Raw genomic sequence first — 20176 nt, 5'->3', positions numbered from 1 at the left:
TGACGTAGCATAATGACGTAGCGCATGCGTTTCTGCGTACCTCCTCGTCTTCTCGCCAGCTACTGGAGGATATCACTTCGTCGACGCTCTTCAGAAATGACTGTAAACGCACAAACAAACAAACAAACAACTCATTCTACTTCCATTTTTTTTTTTTGGCTACCTGGAGTGTCTTACGTTTGACCCGATCCGACGAATTCACCCTTAGCGCTGCGAAATTAAATATCAAACGAACGTCCGAGCTCAAATCCGAGCCTAATCCTAGGGCCCGAGACTTCCGCCCGTATCCAGTTAGATATAAATCTAATACAGTCCCATAGAATAAAACGCCACAGCGTGCACGCACTACGTGGCTAAAAGTATGTGCACCCCTGACCACCCCATCTATACAGTATGTCGTCCATGTCCAAACTCACGAACGGTATGATGAGCAGTAGTCTTAGGCACGTGCGAGGAAATGCTGTAGAGCAAACATGCCTTCCAAAATAACGAAACGAAACGTTTCTCCATTTAAAAAAAAATAAAAAAATACTACACGGAGCAGCGAGCAGGAATAAATGAAACAAAGGCGATATTTGGTGTCACGACCCTTCGCTTTAAAAAAAAAAAAAAAAAAAAAAAAAAAAAAAAAAAAAAAAAAAAAAAGAAGTCGTCGTCTCAGGTAGAGTTAGTGCGTTTTAATAAGGAAATTAGCATGGTGCGGGACCGGACACGGTTCTTCTGGACTTCAAGATGTATACGTATATGTACGACGTAGCGTATGGTGCGGATATGATATTTTTTCCCCGTGTACCTGTGTCAGATTGTGAGCCGTGTCCTTAGGAATAGTCCTATTGGGCAGAATGAAGGAAGACTGGAGGAAGCCTTGCAGAGACATGGACACTGAGTCATGAATCTCTGTGAAGTTAGAGACAGTGCTGTGGGGTGATGCTGCTGTTTCCTGTAGATCACACACACACACACACACACACATAGACACAAAGCCAAGCAAAGAGATCAGGTGATCGACAGCAGAGCCCAGGGAGGAACGACTTGAAACCTACGTCACTTATCGATCCCGTGTGTTTTAGGTTACAGATTTAATTGATGAAAATGATCCTCTTGCAGGACGTAACTGAATTAAGGTCTGCTCCTACTCCTCTAAGTTCAACTTATGTCCTGCTCCATCTTCATTAAATCTGCCTGGATGCCGTGTGAGCGTGCCGCCGCCCCGCCCCCTCCCTGCGCACCCTCTCCCCCCAGCCTCCCCCCCGGCTGCCGGGTACAGGTGCTAATAAGATTACGTGCACGGAAAAGTCCCGCGTGCTAGTTCCGAGCGATTACAACAAATTGTCCGAAATAACTCGCAGACCACCTTTCTCACCGCCGTGTTGTTTTATCTGCACCCAAAAGGAAGGCATCCTGAATCTGGGAACGTTTCAGCCGTCTCTGAACTTCTCTCTCTCCCTCCCTCCCTCTCACGTTTCTGACTTCCCGGGCTTAATAATCTGCAGCGATGCCTCTCGCGTGAGCGCTCGATATCCGATTTCTTTCCATTTCCTCAGAGTCTGGAGATAAACAATAGCTCCACAAGAGAGATGGATTTGTTTGTGTTTATGGGTCTGAACTCCACCTCATTTCCTGCTGGGATCTTGAGCAAAAGGTCGGCATGCGTGCGTGTGTGCGTGTGCGCGTGTGCGTGCGTGTGTGCGTGTGCGTGTGTCGCTCGGCCGTCGTGTGTCCGTATTAGCTTTAAATCCCCTAATCATTCCAGAACGCATAACTCACGTACAGTGTGTACCGAGCGCACGGATCATCTCTCCGTTTATACACTCGGTGTCTGACGTGGGGAAAAGTCACCGAGGTGACCGACGCTCTGAGAGGGTGTAAAATGCTGGCTGTAAATCTCGCTCTCTTCGCCCGCTGTAGGAGGGCAGAGCGGATCTGTCAGCGACCCGAATACCTACGCTAATTTACTAGCGGCCAAATGAAGTTACCAAGCGCGGGCGGGGCGCCGCGTTCCCCGCGTACTTCACTAGTGCACTCCGCTACTCTTAAAACTCTGAACAAGACGTCAGACACGCCTCAATTCAACTACAAAGTGTTGGTCCATTTTAATTCAGTCCCTGTAGACCTGCTTTTGACCACTAATTATATATATATATATATATATATACACCCCCTTTAAATTGAATTTGTCTAGCGTGCAATAGACGTGGATTTGTAATCCTGGCTGAAATCTAGACAAATCTACAAGAGTTCAAATACTAATCGATTATTACTGTTAAACAGGGACCTTGTAGCACAGGTTGTTTTGTTTTATATATATATATAATAAAAAAAAGGTTCCTAACACCATGGGAAACCTTAGATAAGGGAAGAACACTGGCGTTCTTTCCTACGTCACGGCTGACGAAACGTTTCGGTCATTAATCAAGGTTTTCCATCGATTTACTGTGAGTAATTTATCACGATCCGGGGTTAAACGGCGATACCAGTGTTTGAGGAACAAGCTGTTTTGGTTACTGGGCTGATTTCAGTGAGTAATCAGTCCGAGTGACAAACAGCAGAACTACGGGGTCAAGACTCGGTGGTATCGGACAGCCAGGGACAATCAGCCCGTTAGCTCGTATCGCATCTGCGATCTTTCCGCAATTACATAGTAAATATATCACTATTCTGACATGCGCTGCCCCCTAACCGAGAATCCACCAAGACCATCTGTTTATATTTTCGGGCCGTGTGGTTTCTTTCCGAACAATGTATTATTCTCTGCGGTGTTTTTTCCGCTTTCGGTCGTTCGCAGAGGCTCGGGCGATACTAAACAGACCTGGCAGCGAGGTTTGGTTTGGCACGTGGATTTAAGCGATGAAGTGCTACCTGCAGAAGGGCGTCTGTCGTGGCGCGGACGGAAGACGGAGACTCGGTAGTCGGGGGATAAACCACGTCTTCGCCTGAGAGAGAGAGAGAGAGAGAGAGAGAAAAAACACCCGTTAATTTAACACTTATCCGGACGGCATCGTGGGCTTTTCTTTTTTTTCCCCCCACACCGAAGACACTAACCCTAACGTATCGACTGATGTTTTCTTACCGTGATCGTTTCTTAGGGCTATAAGCAATCGACACTGAATCGAATAACGTCACGAATCGGATTCGGATCTTTCCGGAAAGGAGATTTAGGAGGATAAAGCAGATCCTCAGTGATAAACAGAGACAAAAGGACTATACGGACACTTATTTAATAGACATCATTCTACAAGGGAAGTGATGGACGTTCGGTGAAACTCGACGCTGCGTCGGAAAACGTTCAATAGCCCCAGATTCACCGGCGTTACACGCGATCTCCACGCCCGTGAGAAAGACAAACGCGACACCAATTCTTCCCGGCTCGGCCTCGGCTTACTCGAAGAGCATTTTCCTACAAGAACACGCTCGACCAATTAGAGAAGAGCCTTACAGCCTCCCTGGACGAGTGCTTATTTATTTATTTATTTATTTATTTATTTATTTATTTATTTTAGAATCCAGCGAGTTGAACGATTCAAGACAGAAGCGTCAAAGAGTCCGACTCAGATGAGGAGCGACGTCGAGTAATGACGTTGAACGACGACCGGTCGTTCTACAGAACGTGACTTCGAGAGGCCAGACGTCTCTCTCGGGTTACGGGCCGTGACTCTACGGAACGAAACCTCGCAAAGATTTCTGTCGAAAGCTGTGTTCTCCATCTGTTTAAAAAAAACAAAAAACGGTATTTATTTATTTATTTCCCTTTACAGCGATAGAGGGCTTAACAGAACACATTCCAGCTGAGATCCCAGCGAAAGTGCAGGGGGTAAACGACGCTCGCCAAGTCCGCAGCTAGCGCTGTTTCAAACAGTGAGGTAATCACAACTGCCATTTAACACAAATAACCCACCACAAAGCGGCTAAACGAGGGGCCTCGGATTCTCCGGAGGTTCGGATTGAACGCAGACAAAGGCTTTTTACGTATGATTTGCTGGTAGAGAACGATTTTTTAACCTTTTTTTTTTTTTTTATTATTATTCTTCATGTCCTCACCCTGGGAGGCATTCGCAGCAGAGGATCAACTCGTCAACCTCCCTTTACAGCATTTTATTGTATTCGTTTTGGAAGAGAACGACAGGCCGTTTTGTAAGAGGGAAGTAATTCGTTCCTGCTGACTCTTTGGTGGGGTCCGATGCTTTTGATGAAACAAGGCAGACACATGGGCTCGGTCCAGCCCTACAGGCGACTCGTACAGGTCAGGTGATCTTGAAGCAACGGAAAACAGGCTCACGATGAGTAACTTTTAGACCGACAGGGGATGATGTACTGTTATCATTAGGGCAGTTAATAACGCTCTGGATAGCAGTCCTGGACTTTATCGATAGTAAGAACGGGGGGGGGGGGGGGGGGGGGGGGGTGTCGCAAGATCGTAGAAGGGTTGAAGCTAGCCGGCGCGAGAACCGCCACGACGTTTTGAAATCCTGAAAAGCACTCTGCACTTTAAAACGGAACCCCAGCAGTGGTTTCTAATATAACCTCCAAACCCGTCCGGTCTCAAACCACAACGGACAGCCCTTATACAATGGCGAGCATGCTACTGCATACATATAAGGTAAAAATATGTGCTGCCCCAATTTAAAAAAAAGGGAAAAAAGATGGAAGCGGGGTTTGAGCTTGATTTACAGATAGAGTTGTTTATCTGGTTTTTCAGTGTGGAGGAATGCGCCTCAACAAAAAAAAAAAAAGAAAAAAGAGCACGCCTTCCTTATTGGCGTGCTCATAAGCGATAAGGGCAAAAAAGGAAATGATCGAAGCTGCAGATGTTTTGTGTCACGGATTGAATAAGACTGGACGGATTGCTTGTGACATGCGAGGAATGAAAAGAAAACTTGGGACTCGTGATATATTGACAACAAAGCCTCGTCGGTAAATATCAATTTCCGTAATGTCTATCCATCAGGCTTGAACGAATTCCCGTTACAATACGTTAGTTCTCATATATATATATGTATATATATATATATGTGTGTGTGTGTGTGTGTGTGTGTATGAAGAACATTCTAGATTATGTCTAAATCCGAACACATGACATTCCCTGCCATCTGTCACAGGCCTGACGTGCCATAGTGCAAGTGCTACTAAGCAAAGAGTCAGGGACAGCTGGACAACAAGGGGAGCAAGTAAAAGACAAGAGCAATATAAATATAGCGAAAATATTAATAGTAGCTGTATGAAAACAGTTTGTGGATTTGATTTTTAATAAATAAATAAATAATTAAATAAATAAATAAACTACCTATGGCAGCTTTATAGTAGAGCCAGATCTCTTTGGCTGAAAGCGCTCGCTCCCAAATGACAAACTCATCAAAGGACGCGGTGACGTAGTGCCCGTACGAGTGGCTGGATCCCGTCCCGATCACCAAATCCGCGTACGTATTGCCGTAATTCTGCGACACGTCGCCTTTCGGGTCGCCGATGCCGAACGTGCCGTTGATGTAGATCTTCAGGCCGTCTTTAAGGGTCCACGTGAACAGGATGTGCGTCCAGAAAGGTCCTGCGGAGAGGACGTTAAAAGGAGTATTAAACAGGCTTGGTGAACAGTTTTCTGCGTTAGAACAGAGATAACGAGGAATATCAGTCACAGGTTTTGCGAATTTAGATGAAAAACAAAAACAAAACAGGTGTGAACCCAGCCAACGAGGTGATCTCCGATACGCGGATATAAAACTCAGAACTATCTGATCTCTGCCTGCAGGGTTTCAGCAACGTGGTAAAAGATGTTCCGGTATTTCTGCTTAAAATAACGACTGTGTTCTGTAACGATTCTGGTTAAGCTACAGACTCGCTCGCTTTGTCGCAGAAAAACGCATGGACTTTGTTCGTAAGTGATATATAAAACGTATATATATATATATATATATATATATATATATATATATATATATATATATATATATATATATATATATATTACCGTGTTTACTTTTAAAAACATTCGAGGAAAACCAAGCACTGTAGATTGCACCTGCACTAATCCTAATCTCTAACCATAACCCCTGATCCCTAAACCTAACCCCGATCCCTAACCATAACCCCTGATCCCTAAACCTAACCCCGATCCCTAACCCTAATCCCCAATCCCTAATCCCTAACCATAACCCCTGATCCCTAAACCTAACCCCGATCCCTAACCATAACCCCTGATCCCTAAACCTAACCCCCAACCCCTAATCTCTAACCATAACCCCTAATCCCTAACCATAACCCCTGATCCCTAGCCCTAATCCCCAACCCCAAATCCCTAACCATAACCCCTAATCCCTAACCATAACCCCTAATCCCTAACCCTAATCCCTGATCCGTAACCATAACCCCTGATCCCTAACCCTAATCCCCAACCCCTAATCCCGATCCCTAACCCTAATCCCCAACCCCTAATCCCTAACCATAATCCCTAACCATAACCCCTAATCCCTAACCATAACCCCTAATCCCTAACCCTAATCCCTGATCCGTAACCATAACCCCTGATCCCTAACCCTAATCCCCAACCCCTAATCCCGATCCCTAACCCTAATCCCCAACCCCTAATCCCTAACCATAATCCCTAACCATAACCCCTAATCCCTAACCATAACCCCTGATCCCTAACCCTAATCCCCAACCCCTAATCACTAACACTAATCCCTAACCATAACCCCTGATCCCTAACCCTAATCCCTAACCCCTAATACCTAACCCTAATCCCCACCCCCTAATCCCTAACCATAACCCCTGATCCCTAACCCTAATCCCTAACCCCTAATCCCTGATCCCTAACCCTAATCCCATCCCCTAATCCCTAACCATAAACCCTGATCCCTAAACCTAATCCCTTAACCCCTAAACCTAACCCTATTCCCTAAACCCAACCCCGACCCTAAACCTAATCCCTAACCGCTAACCCTAAGCTTGCAAAAGCTTCGTGACACCATCTGAAACCATCCATACGCTCTTTCCCAACCTCACCTCACATAATTAAAACACACACACACACACACACACACACACACACACACACACACACACGCGCGCGGTCATTTCCGCCCCCTCTCAGCGACCCTCAGTGAAATACCTGGCAGGTTAATGTTTGCTTTCCAGCGTTGAGAGTTTCGTCTGGTGTAGAACTCCACATATCCTCCCAAGGGGTTGGTGTAGACCGAGAAGCCGTTGGAGATGATCTTCCCTCCTGACATCACAGCGAAGCGCGAATGCGACTCCTGGTTCTTCCAGAAGAAGGAGAACGTGATCCCTGCCGCGGAGAACGTCGCGAGAAAGCTTTATCCAGAGCGCGCTTTGAGTTTGAGTCGTTTGATAAATGACCGTTACGAGACAGACGTACGTTAAAAGCAAGTCAGAGAGCGTAGTGTGATCACAGACGGAAGCGAGCACCGACAGCAAGCAGGACGTGATTAACGAGCCTCTCGAGGGGTACACTGCAATTCATTCTGACGCAAGACACACTGTCATGACTGTGACTGGGGGGGGGGGGATAAAACAGTGTCTGGAATAGATGAATGAATGCAATGGCCTGCAAGCATCTAAGAGTAATAGCGCGTGATGATTTGTTAACACCAAGGGTATAAATAACAAACAACAAAAACACCGTTTTGATATATATGTATGCAGCAATCTTTGAGTTATGCAAGCATAATCGATGTTTTCTGTAACCCTGGAGCGACTGCCAAGGACCTGAGACACAAATGCACATTCGAGGCTGAATAATTGCACAGATCCATCTGAGCTCAAACTTCCCCCGTGCGAGTCCAGCTGAATACGAATATAATATTTGTGCTTTTTTTTCTGAAAAGAAAAAAAGGAAAGAGAAATCCGAGTTGATATAACGTGGGACGGACGCCAGATGATGTCAGGCCCTGCATGAAAATTTCGCCTTTCTGCGCTAACGTAAGCCGATATAATTCAGCTGACAGCTGGAGCCGCAAAGTCTTGATATGTCATAAATGTAGTTTTCGAATCGTTAGCTATTGTTGTGTCGTTTTGGCTTGATGGACGTAAAAATGATTCATCTAGAACCGCTCACGACGAGCGCGGCCCCATTACCGCGCCGCGTGGTACGGAGGAGGTCACGCGCCGTGTCGGATCTTTCGTAGGTAACACCCTAGCGAGGTATGAGTAAACAGGAAATAAGTCTTTAACGTATCAAGTAGAACCGATGGGAGATCAAACGGAGAGAATGAGGAGGAGAGGGAGAGAGAGGAAGGAAGGATGCTAGAGACATCTGAATTCAGAGGAAAGAGAGAGAGAGGGGGAGAAATGAGAAAAGAGAGAGTAAAGCATTGCAAGAGGAAAGAAACCCCCCAGAGGAATCATGGGGGGGGGGGGGGGATAAAGCAACAAGAACGAAGGAGACATAGAAGCGAGAGAAAAGGGCACGCGAGAGAAAAAGAGAAAAGCGAGAGAGACAGGACGAGATAAGAAAGAGAGCGAGAGGTAGAGATATGGGATACGAGAAAGAGAGAGAAAGAGATAAATGATAGAGAGAGAGAGGTGAAAAGAAAGACAGAAAAAAGAGGGAGAAAAAGAGAGAGAAAGGATCAAGAGAGAGAGAAAAAGAGAGAAAAGCGACCAGAACTAGAAAAGAAAGAGAGAGAGATGAGATATGAGAAAGAGAGATAAGTAGGAGAGGGAGAGAGATAGACGTAAAAAAAAAAAAAAGAAAGACGGAAATAAGCGAGAGGGATGGGAGAGGACGGGAAGAGAGCAACAAGGGAGAGATAAAAAGAGAAAAGAGAGACACAGAGAGAGAGAGAACAGAGCAAGGAGGAAAAAGAACAAGAGAGACGAAAGACAGAGAGAGAAGAGAGAGAGACATTAGGCCAGTGGAAAAAAAGAAAGACAACGTGTATGTGGGTGGAAAAAGAAAGAAGGAGAGAAAGACGGACAGCCGTCGGCAGTCTGAGAGAGACAGACAGACAAAGCGAGAGAAGAGGAAAAGAGAGACGGGGTGATTAACGGAGCTTTACCTTGTGGTCCACACAGAGTGGGGTCGCTGATGCACGAGTTCTTGTAGTTGCCGAAGTGGAGGAAGGTGGCCCCGCGGTCTCCGTTCAGATAGATGCCTTTGTTCACCACTCCTTCTACGATGTCTACAGTAAAAACACCCGACCTGTTAAACCACCTGAACCCATCACTCGCCGGTCTGTACCGACCGATACCACCTCAATACAGCTTTCTATTCGCGGAAAATAAACAGCTACACATCACCAAAAAAAAAATAAATAAAGTATTTTCTGTGCTCGTTCGTTCAACATCTTTATTTATGACATTTTTTTCGAAACGTTAATCAGCTCGAGCTTAGCTGAAAAAGTGGCGCTCGGTTGGCACGCCAGCCGGGCCAGGTCTGGATTTACGAGTGCGGCTCTGACTTTATGAGATTATGAAATTAATAAACAAGACTGCACTGTTTGCCTTCACCGAATCAGGGCCAACATGACATCATCCATCTTTGAGTGTTTACACGTGCTCCACCTCGTCCTGGCGAGCGCGTGGCTCAGATGGAAGGTCTGGAGAGGTCTCGTCGATGTCATGTGATGTCATGACCGTTACACCATTACATACGTGTATTAGTTACTTATCAGGCAATCCGGTTCATTAATCACGCCGTCTATACGGTCTACGTTGTCGCGAACAACTCCATATCGACTGCACTATATCGTATCATCTGACAGAATATTTTGCCACGGAGATGACATCAACAGCAGCCTGTAGCGAGGGAATCACGACATGACCTGGATAGTGAATCGGCGTGGCCGTAAACTGGCGAACAGCGTTGTCAAAACAAGTTCCACCTTCTCGTGGATCTCCGCGTGGGCGCGAAAGGATGACTCATTCGACTACACATCTTCATTCATAGGACAAACGGTGCTGGGAGTTTACGGACGAGCCCGGGAGTCGTAACGCACAAGCTTCAACTCATGAATGGATGTGTTTTGGGAGGAAGCGGGGAGGAAGGGGGACGAACGCGATGCGGAGGGTAGGGGGATGGGGGGAGGCAGCGAAGCAGACGTGAGAGTGAAAAGGCGAATGGGTGAGCGTGCGAGATGTAGGGGCGGAGAGAGATCGAGGAGTGAAGTGTGAGAGGACAGCGTGGGTAACGGTTGAGAGAAAGACAGAAAGGAAGGAATAGTTTACCATCCATCTATATGAGTGTGATAGAACTTCAAAGTATCTTTTTTTTTTTTTTTTTTAAAAAAAACAAGACAAAATACAGTTGGAATCACAATATTCAGTGCAAATCATGGTTTATTGTCGAAATGTACAGACGATCGGCCGTCTGCGATTAAACAAATCAAACAAAAGCGGCTGGAATAGTTCGACACGACGGACGCTTCGAGTGGTTTCCTCGGATCCAACCGAAAATGCAATTTATAATGATTTCTCCAGTCTTAAGAGACCTGCAGCAAGACTTGGCGGGAACGGACACTGAGGTTTCAGTGAGCACAGTAAGGTGTGCATGGTGTGCATCCACAGTCGAGCATGGCGGAGGCTCGGTGATGCTCCGGGGCTGCTTTACATCCTCTGGCACTGGAAACCTGCAGCGTGTGGAAGGAGAAAACGTCACGCCGTCTGTGAGGAAGCCGAAGCTCGGGCGTCGTCGGACCTTCCGACAGGACAACGATCCCAAGCGTACCTCAAATTCCACCGAGGCTTGGAAGTCCTGGAAGATTCTACAGGGCCGTCGCAGTCACCTGACTTGAACCCCGTAGAAAATCTCCGGTGGGATTTGAAGAAGGCGGTCTCGGCGCGCAAACCCGACAACATCACTGACCTGGAAGCTATCGCTCATGAGGAACGGGAGGAGATTCCTCAGGAACGCTGCCAGAAGCTCCGCATCTCGTCTGCAGCAGGTCAGAACAGCAAAAGCGTGCTCTACTACAATATGTACTAAAGATGCTCGCCATGAGCGGGTTCAATAACTTTGAGACTGGAGAAACCATCGCACGTCGCGTTCTCAGTTGAATTTGAGGAAACCGCTCGAAGCATTCGTCGCGTCCGACTATTTCCATCGCATTTGTTTGACTTGAGAGAGAGAGACAAACCTGATTTGCACTGATTTGCAACCGTACATAAAGATATTCTCAATTTTACGACCCCCCCCCCCCCCCCCCCCCCCCCCATAAACGAATTGTGCGCATTAAGTCTTTCTTAAAACGGAACAAAACAATTTTTCCCAAACCCCAAATGTAGTCCGATCTCACTATCAAGTTAAAGAAATCGGTCTCATTTCGACCTTTATATTCCCCTGCCTCAAACGGCGTCATGAATTCAGTACCGTCACGCCGTCGTGGCTAAGAAAACGGCATGACCTTCCCAGTAACACACCAGTGTATCCCATCATTCCAGCATCATAACAGGCATAGCAAAAGCTTTTATTCGTCAAACCTGCTCAATACACCCACCATTTTTTCTCAATATGCAAATTGCTATCTGTAGAACGATTTAGATTGGTCCCTTCCTGCTAAGATACATCACAAGTATATACGGTACAGTAACCCGATGACGCTGTACCTATGGAACACCCAGTTTAATATTCATAAAAGCATGCAGCTACTACAGTGCTACTATTACATTGGGTCGGTACAGTCATGCACCTCACCTTTAGTATTAATATTTCTACCTAGCATGTGGCATATAGTGTACCTTTAAAGCTTTAAATGGTCATTAGGGTCTACTTACGTAGCATAAATCTTGTAAAAGGTATATTATAGCTACGTTTCCAAGTTGTAAGAGACATATTAAAGGTGCAAAGGATAGCCATACTAGGTCTCAGAGCGCACCATGAAGCTGGACGTACAGCAAAATCACTCGAGGAGAATGTCTACTGAGAGTTTTTTCCTTTGGTTAATTATGAAAATGGTCTATGTGGAGGGATCTGTGCAGGAACCTCACCTACAGAGACGGAAATATTAGTGTAGGCGGAGTCATTGGTGTACACAGAGGAAGAGTTATGGGCAGGCAGGACAGTGTGGTTGTGGATTCTGAGTGCTGTGATGGAGAGAGACGTGGGAGAAATAAAAACACAAAACACACACACACACACAACAGAAAAGGACAAAAGAACAAAACAAGAGACATCCAATACAAGCACATGTGCACGTAGACAAACACAGCGATGTGAGAGGAGACAGACACACAGAGAGAGAGAGAGAGAGAGAGAGAGAGAGAGAGAGAGAGAGAGAGAGATTTACAACAGAAGTAGACAGCACTAGCATGTACAGGGTGATCTTAAACAAAAAAAGAGGGTCTGGAGGATAAACGGTAAAACAACAGGTCTTTCCCTTGATAAATTTATAGGCCGTTTCTGTCAGCGGCTAGATGAGACCCAGGTGGTGCATTGTGGGAAAACGCAGGACCGGCTACAGATGTGCAAGCCGATACTTTAAGGCGCGGATAAAAAGTTTGTCGCTCTGTTCTGAATTAGAGCGAAGGCTCGAACGTGACCATGCGTCGCATGTAAATCAAACAGTCTGTAGAACGCGGCGAGGCGACCCAAAAAAACCAGACGGATTTACTGTCTCCCGTTGAAATAATTCATCAAAGCCTTGCTAACGCAAAGGCGTCTGTACAGGAGACACGCGCGTCTGTGTCGCGGAGAGCGACTGACCGCGCGCCGATCGGGACCGGGGTGACGGTTCACGGACGATCGGCGTGCGCGGTTTTCAAACGCTGCACAAATGTGCCGCTCGGTCGCTTAGGACTGAGGACAGCTGCACGGACTGAACACAGATCTCTGTAGCGCGGCAAGACGTGACTGCAGAAGAATGCTTGACAGCTGGGGAGAGGACGCCAGAGAGAAGAGAGCGCGGAGAGAAAAAAGACATGGATGGGAGAGAGGGAGAGAGAGGGGGGGGGGGGCAGAAAGTAATCAACGTAAAGACAGAAATGAGAGAGAGAGAGAAAAAAAGAGTGAGCTAGTGAGAGAGAGAGAGAGAGAGAGAGAGAGAGAGAGAGAGAGAGAGGGCAGAAAAGAATCAACGTAAAGACAGAAATGAGAGAGAGAGAGAAAAAAAGAGTGAGCTAGTGAGAGAGAGAGGGGGGGGGGGACAGAAAAGAATCAATGTAAAGACAGATATGCAAAAGAGAGAGTGACAGAAATGAAAGAGAGACATAGAAAATGAGTGAGCTAGCGAGAGAGAGGGGGGGGCAGCAAAGAATCAACAGAAATGCAAAAAAAGAGATACACAGAAAAGAGAGAGAGAGAGAGAGAGAGAGGCAACCTTTTGACTGACTTTTCACTTTGAGAGAGAGAGACACACACAGAGAGAGAGACAGAGAGAGAGACAGAGAGAGAGAGAGACGGAGAGAGAGACAGAGAGAGAGAGACGGAGAGAGAGACAGAGAGAGAGACAGAGAGAGAGAGAGAGAGAGACAGAGAGAGAGAGAGAGAGAGAGAGAGACGGAGAGAGAGACAGAGAGAGACAGAGAGAGAGAGAGAGAGAGAGAGACAGAGAGAGAGAGACAGAGAGAGAGAGAGAGAGAGAGAGAGAGACAGAGAGAGACAGAGAGAGAGAGAGAGAGAGAGAGACAGAGAGAGACAGAGAGAGAGAGAGAGAGAGAGAGGCAACCTTTTGACTGACTTTTCACTTTGAGAGAGAGAGACACACACAGAGAGAGAGACAGAGAGAGAGACAGAGAGAGAGAGAGACGGAGAGAGAGACAGAGAGAGAGAGAGACGGAGAGAGAGACAGAGAGAGAGACAGAGAGAGAGAGAGAGAGAGAGAGACAGAGAGAGACAGAGAGAGAGAGAGAGAGACAGAGAGAGAGAGAGAGACAGAGAGAGAGAGAGAGAGAGAGAGAGGCATAAAAGAATCAACATAAAGACAACGGGAATGCAGAAGAGAGATACAGAGAGACAGAGAGACAGAGAAAAAGAGAGAGAGACAGTGTGTGTGTGTGTGTGAGAGAGAGAGAGAGAGAGAGAGAGAGAGAGAGAGAACAAGACCAGACGTAGCAAGTGGTGACACAGCCAAAAGCCAAAACTGGTGCACATACTTATATCAGTCCCATTAATATGACCTGTTCTATTCCCAATCTGGTCCCTCAGGCTGCGGATCCCGTCTACATCATCCAGGGGCCAGTAGTGTGACGCTGTGGCCAGCACATCCAGGCCTGTACACACACACACACACACACACACACACACACACACACGGGGCAAAATTCACATGCATGAATACAGTATGTCTTGTTCCGACCTCCCCAAAACATTCCAGCAGTTATGACACTCCTACGTGAGTAATAATAGCAGCTGGGTGATTCAACTACGTCTCAATCACTCACATCGTGATATGACGAGAATCTGACTGGACGCTACAGTATCTTTCACTGCAGAATATTTCCTTCCCTGAAATTCCATTCCATTCTATGTAACTGTCCTGAGCACAAGTATATACCCCCGGTAAAAAAAAAATATAAAAAAAAATAAATAAAAAAAATAAAGAAAAATCTGAATTTATGAATTCATTATAGAAACCAAACGTTCTCCTAACGCCACACAGCCCAGTCTGTGGATGATCCGGAGCTGAAAACATTCCGACAACGCAGAAGATTTGCTTCTGAAATGGGAGCCATGATGTCGTGCCGCAAGCCGATATATTTAGTAGCTTATATATAACGGGTAAATGTTTGAATTAAGTTTACGTTAAAGGACATGTGACACTTCAAACACGGAACTTGTAGCGCACGTGGTTTTAACGGATAAAAATCACACAGGGAAACACGTTCTCGTTCGTTTATCCCGTCGAGGGAAAGCTCCGGATGTATTGCTGGAAAATTGCTTCTTGGGACGTCCTGGGACATTGGGACCGACCCCGGTCTCATTCGCATTCGCGGCGTCCCCCCATCCCTCATCCCCCAGGACGACTTGGGGAAAAGACGCTCTGGGGCTCGCTAATCAACCCTTATCCCAACCAGCTTGGCTGTTTATGATTACGGAAATGATTTCCAGTTAAGTCTAAACGAGCGGAGTCGCTCCGAGGGACCGCGCCGCTCGGCGAGGCAGACGAAGCCGAGAACGCAAAGCTACGGCGTACGCCGAAACTTCTTGCCCTCGGCAACCGTCACACCTTCAAAGAACCGAGTGAGTTGGCTCTCGGCTGATCTGGAAACAAGTACACGAAAGGTCAGATGATTCACTGATTGTTTCAGCTTCGGGACTCGTTTACAGGGAGAGGGAAAATCCTTGCAGGGTGACGTTTAGCGCTTCGTGCGTGTCGAATGTCAAACGTGATGTAAACCTACAGCAGCTAGACACGCTGGAAATGGTTTGCGTTTGACATTCAGACACATGTAGGATTTGTTTTTCATTTAGTATCAGCAGAACAGACACGACAGGGTGCAGTAAGGCGTTTAGAATTGATTCCAAAGTCCCATCAACGGGCTAATTTCTGTCTGTGAGATCTCTAATTAAGCCCTTAATTAACTCTCAGCTTGTTATTCCGTTAATCATCTCAAATCACCGTCTTTAGTCGTTAAATGAATTATTCAATAACTACAGCACAACATGATTGGAAATGCATTTCGCTATAATAATAATAATAATAATAATAATAATAATAATAATAATAATGACGCTTGATGCTTTCTGTGGGCCAAAATTTGAACATCTTGGAGTTTTTTTTCTGGAGGCAGATTTAGTTGAGAAACATCCTAAACAGATCTGGGTCAGTGAGCACCCAGATAGCAGACCAAACTGGGACAAATAGGGTTAGGTTTTGGCGCAAGAGTCAGTTGTGGTTATGGCAAGTGTATTGCGAGTCTAAAATGGTCCAACTGCAGCCATTCGTCCACATTTAACATTCTTCGTGGCGTTTGGAACCAGAGCCAAATCTACATCCGACACAAAGGCATATCCAGGAATATAAAACGATTCCGAGGGTAACTTCTGGTCTGTGAGATTCGCTCATAATACCACAAGTCCACAGTCAAGTCGGACGTGTGGTATTATGGACCAGATGGGTTTAGATGGCTGTGAGTTCACGGCGCTCCATGCGAAGCAGGTGAACGTGGAAGGTTCCGGGTCACACGTTTGATATCTTGAACATATTGTGATGTGCTAAATAAAGTTTCCCTCTAGCTCTATAAGAAGACGAGAGACAGCACCGTCACTGAGAAATAAAAGCCAGCTTTCTCAATGAGGCCATGTCTAAAACGGACACACGTTCAGCTATAGGGACCTGCAAACTCATTCATTGGAAACCTAAAGACATTAGACTACGCTCAATTGTCTTGTCGCGTATAGTCTTTTATTCTTCATCTGATGGTTTTTGTTGCTAGTAAATATCTGGGTTTTTTACCTGGATGCTTGGACGGTACAGCCTGGTCACCGAGTACCTGTGAAGATCAGGGGGAAGAAACAAACAAAAAAAAATCTTCTAAAATAAAATCCCCTAAAGTAAAAAAGCTAGCTAAATAAAAGTACACAAAGTATTATTATTATTATTATTATTATTATTATTATTATTATTAAGTGTCTGGCTGATATTACCTGACAGATAATCAACTTTTAAACACCTTACCTGGAGGACGCTGACAAAAGTAGAAAAATTTAAGACTTTATAGAGAAAGTCCATCGTTAAAAAAATAATAAAAAATTAAAAAAAAAAAAAAAAAAAAAAAACGAATATAAAAGTTTAAAGGTTTACACACTTTATGGTGGTTAAGAGTTTTAACGGGAAAAAACGCTCCAAATCGACCATCTGATATCTGATGTCTAACTGATATGAAGTACCATGAAAAGTGTTAGACAGCAGACACACACGGGTGAGCAAAGTCCAGAATAATTATCCAGAACATTTGTACTCCGTCCCCCCCCCCTCTCTCTCCTTCTCCTTCTTTTTCTTATTCCTCAAAAAAAACACACACAAAGTTTTTTCACTCCTAATCCATTCTGTCAAACAACATAATCCTCTCACGAGTGAAGCTCACTGACGAGCGCGAGCGCTGCAGCCACACGAGAACTTCTGGCGTGTACGTGTGTGTGTGTGTGTGTGTGTCTGCGCGCGCGCGAAAACGACCGAGCGTTCGAGAATGAGAGAGAGAGAGAGAGAGAGTGAGAGCGCACGAGAGAGAGAGAGAGAGAGAGAGAGAGAGCGAGAGAGAGCGATAGAAAGAGAAAGAGAGAAAGAGAGAGAGCGTGCACGAGAGAGAGAGCGAGAAAGAGAGAGAGAGAGCGCGCACGAGAGAAAGGGAGAGAGAGCGCACGAGAGAGAGAGAGAGAGAGAGAGAGAGAGAGAGAGGTAGACAGAGAAGAGAGAGAGAAAGAGAGAGCGTGCACGAGAGAGAGTGCGAGAAAGAGAGAAAGAGAGAGAGAGAGAGCGAGAGAGAGCGCACGAGCGAGCAGGTCGCACAACTGGCAAGTTGAACCCCTGTAATGACGTCATTCTAATTGAAGCGCGAGGCGGAGCAGAGGGAAAACAAAAGCTGCGTATGAGCCTCAGAGTAACTGTAACTGTAACAACGCGTAAATACGATCATTACTAAGACCTGCTGGAAGCAGCGCTTCATGATGCTGCGCGTTTTCATTTCAGCAACAGATAACACTTCGGTAATAAACATGTAAGGAATGAAACACTTCGGTACAGGATGTGACAGGAACATGATCAGTGATGAAGCCGAGCCACTGTTATCATTATATAGTGGATTATTATCGCTTATGATTACGTTTACACCAGACAGGTTAGCGCCTGTCATCACTTACGTTATAGCAGCTATAACAGTCTTTCCTTCACCTTCCTTTTTTTCTCTTGAAGTGAATACCCATCCATCCATCCATCCACCCGTCCATCCACCCATCCGTCCATCCGTCCACCCGTCCGTCCACCCGTCCATCCGTCCGTCCACCCATCTGTCCACCCGTCCATCCGTCCGTCCACCCGTCCGTCCACCCGTCCATCCACCCATCCATCCATCCGTCCACCCACCCATCCGTCCATCCGTCCACCCGTCCATCCACCCACCCATCCATCCATCCGTCCACCCGTCCATCCACCCACCCATCCATCCATCCGTCCACCCGTCCATCCACCCATCCGTCCACCCATCCGTCCACCCGTCCATCCGTCCGTCCACCCATCCATCCATCCATCCGTCCACCCGTCCATCCACCCACCCATCCACCCATCCATCCATCCACCCGTCCATCCATCCGTCCATCCATCCGTCCATCCACCCATCCATCCATCCGTCCATCCACCCATCCGTCCATCCATCCGTCCACCCGTCCATCCACCCATCCGTCCATCCGTCCATCCACCCATCCGTCCACCCGTCCGTCCACCCATCCATCCATCCGTCCATCCATCCGTCCACCCGTCCATCCACCCATCCATCCATCCGTCCGTCCACCCATCCGTCCATCCATCCACCCGTCCGTCCACCCATCCATCCGTCCACCCGTCCATCCACCCATCTGTCCACCCGTCCATCCATCCGTCCACCCGTCCATCCACCCATCCATCCATCCGTCCATCCACCCATCCGTCCATCCGTCCACCCGTCCGTCCACCCATCCATCCGTCCATCCACCCATCTGTCCACCCGTCCATCCGTCCGTCCACCCGTCCGTCCACCTGTCCATCCATCCATCCACCCGTCCATCCACCCATCCGTCCATCCGTCCACCCGTCCGTCCACCCATCCATCCGTCCACCCGTCCATCCACCCATCCGTCCATCCGTCCACCCGTCCGTCCACCCATCCATCCGTCCACCCGTCCGTCCACCCATCCATCCGTCCACCCGTCCATCCACCCATCTGTCCATCCGTCCGTCCACCCGTCCGTCCACCTGTCCACCCATCCGTCCACCCATCCATCCACCCATCCGTCCACCCGTCCATCCATCCGTCCACCCGTCCGTCCACCCGTCCGTCCATCCGTCCACCCGTCCGTCCACCCATCCGTCCGTCCACCCGTCCGCCCACCCATCCACCCATCCACCCGTCCATCCGTCCACCCGTCCGTCCACCCGTCCATCCATCCGTCCACCCGTCCGCCCACCCATCCACCCATCCACCCGTCCATCCGTCCACCTGTCCGTCCATCCATCCGTCCATCCATCCGTCCATTTTCAATACCATTTATCCTACACAGGGTCAAAGGGAAGCCTGGACCCTATCCCAGTGAACTCAGGACACAAGGCAGGGGACACCCTAGATAAGGTACCAGCATATCACAGGGCACACTCACACACCCATTCACACACTACGGACAATTTGGACATGCCAGTCAACCTACTACGCAAGTCTTTGGATTGCAGGAGGAAACCAGAGAACCCGGAGGAAACCCCCGGTGAGCAGATGAACCGTGCAGATGTGAGGAACTCAAATATATCAATGACCTATTTTAACAAACTAATAAATACTAATCCAAACCTCCCTCACATCCTGTATTTTGGTATTTCCTGTGATGTTCTGGTGTCATTTTAATGATCATGAGTAAAACCAAAGCAGGAAGAGGTTTAAGTGAATCAACACGGGTTAGTGTGGGTTTTATTTACTTTTCATTTTTAATTGAATCGGAAAAGCCGGAGGTTTTTGTCACACTAATTAGACGCTTGAAGGATATCAGTCTTACCGCTGATGCTAACCTCGTCGTTTATTTACGGGCTTAACTAGTTTATCCTCATACTGCATCTGTTTTTAATAAAGCCTCATGTAGAGGGCCATTAGCATCTGGGAGCGGTTACATCCTCGAAGACAATGATTTAGGGATTAGCGGGATATTTGTGGGATGTCTGAGGAATTGAGGGATCCCCCCCCCCCCCACCCCTCCCGACTCATTTAATTGCCATTCGGTTGCTTTCTGTTTAGTCTGTGATGCGAATATAAATGAAAAGGGTTCAGGGTTATAAAAACTCATTATAAAACACACCATACACTCAAAAAAAAGAAAAAAAAAAAAGAAAAGAAAAAGTTTTTCTTTTGCTTCTTGTTCAGTTTAATTAGACTGAGCTAAAGTCACACGGTTTCTCAACTTAATTTCATTGTTCAAGCCACTTAATAAGTTTAAAACTGAAGCTTTTGTTGATATAAGTAACCGAGCAGTGGATATGTAGCTCACATACTGTTAAAATAAATAAATAAAGAAAGAAATAAATAAATAATAATTTTAAAAGAAGCAAAGTTGGCTTAA

General features: G+C 46.7%; 1 protein-coding gene across 3 annotated transcripts in view; it reads right to left on the bottom strand.

Annotated features, from left to right (window-relative positions):
- Nucleotides 1-17107, bottom strand: part of adgrd1 (adhesion G protein-coupled receptor D1) — a 53618-nt gene extending 36511 nt beyond the window's left edge. The window contains exons 1-10 of one of the 3 annotated variants that reach the window (XM_053680072.1): nucleotides 16563-17107; nucleotides 16341-16377; nucleotides 14062-14154; nucleotides 11935-12030; nucleotides 9009-9131; nucleotides 7100-7276; nucleotides 5282-5539; nucleotides 2860-2933; nucleotides 794-940; nucleotides 41-100 (exon numbers count right to left, since the gene is read on the bottom strand). In XM_053680072.1, the coding sequence (XP_053536047.1) occupies nucleotides 41-100; nucleotides 794-940; nucleotides 2860-2933; nucleotides 5282-5539; nucleotides 7100-7276; nucleotides 9009-9131; nucleotides 11935-12030; nucleotides 14062-14154; nucleotides 16341-16377; nucleotides 16563-16616 (1119 nt within the window). In that variant the 5' untranslated portion in view covers nucleotides 16617-17107. Of the gene's footprint in view, nucleotides 1-40; nucleotides 101-793; nucleotides 941-2859; nucleotides 2934-5281; nucleotides 5540-7099; nucleotides 7277-9008; nucleotides 9132-11934; nucleotides 12031-14037; nucleotides 14155-16340; nucleotides 16378-16562 lie in introns of all 3 variants that reach the window. The other 2 variants (XM_053680073.1, XM_053680074.1) reach the window with 2 other exon arrangements.
- Between the last annotated feature and the right edge of the window lie 3069 nt (nucleotides 17108-20176).

Source organism: Ictalurus punctatus, chromosome 5 (genome assembly GCF_001660625.3).
Source record: "Ictalurus punctatus breed USDA103 chromosome 5, Coco_2.0, whole genome shotgun sequence".
Classification (NCBI taxonomy): domain Eukaryota; kingdom Metazoa; phylum Chordata; class Actinopteri; order Siluriformes; family Ictaluridae; genus Ictalurus; species Ictalurus punctatus.
This window is presented reverse-complemented; position numbering and strand designations above follow the sequence as displayed.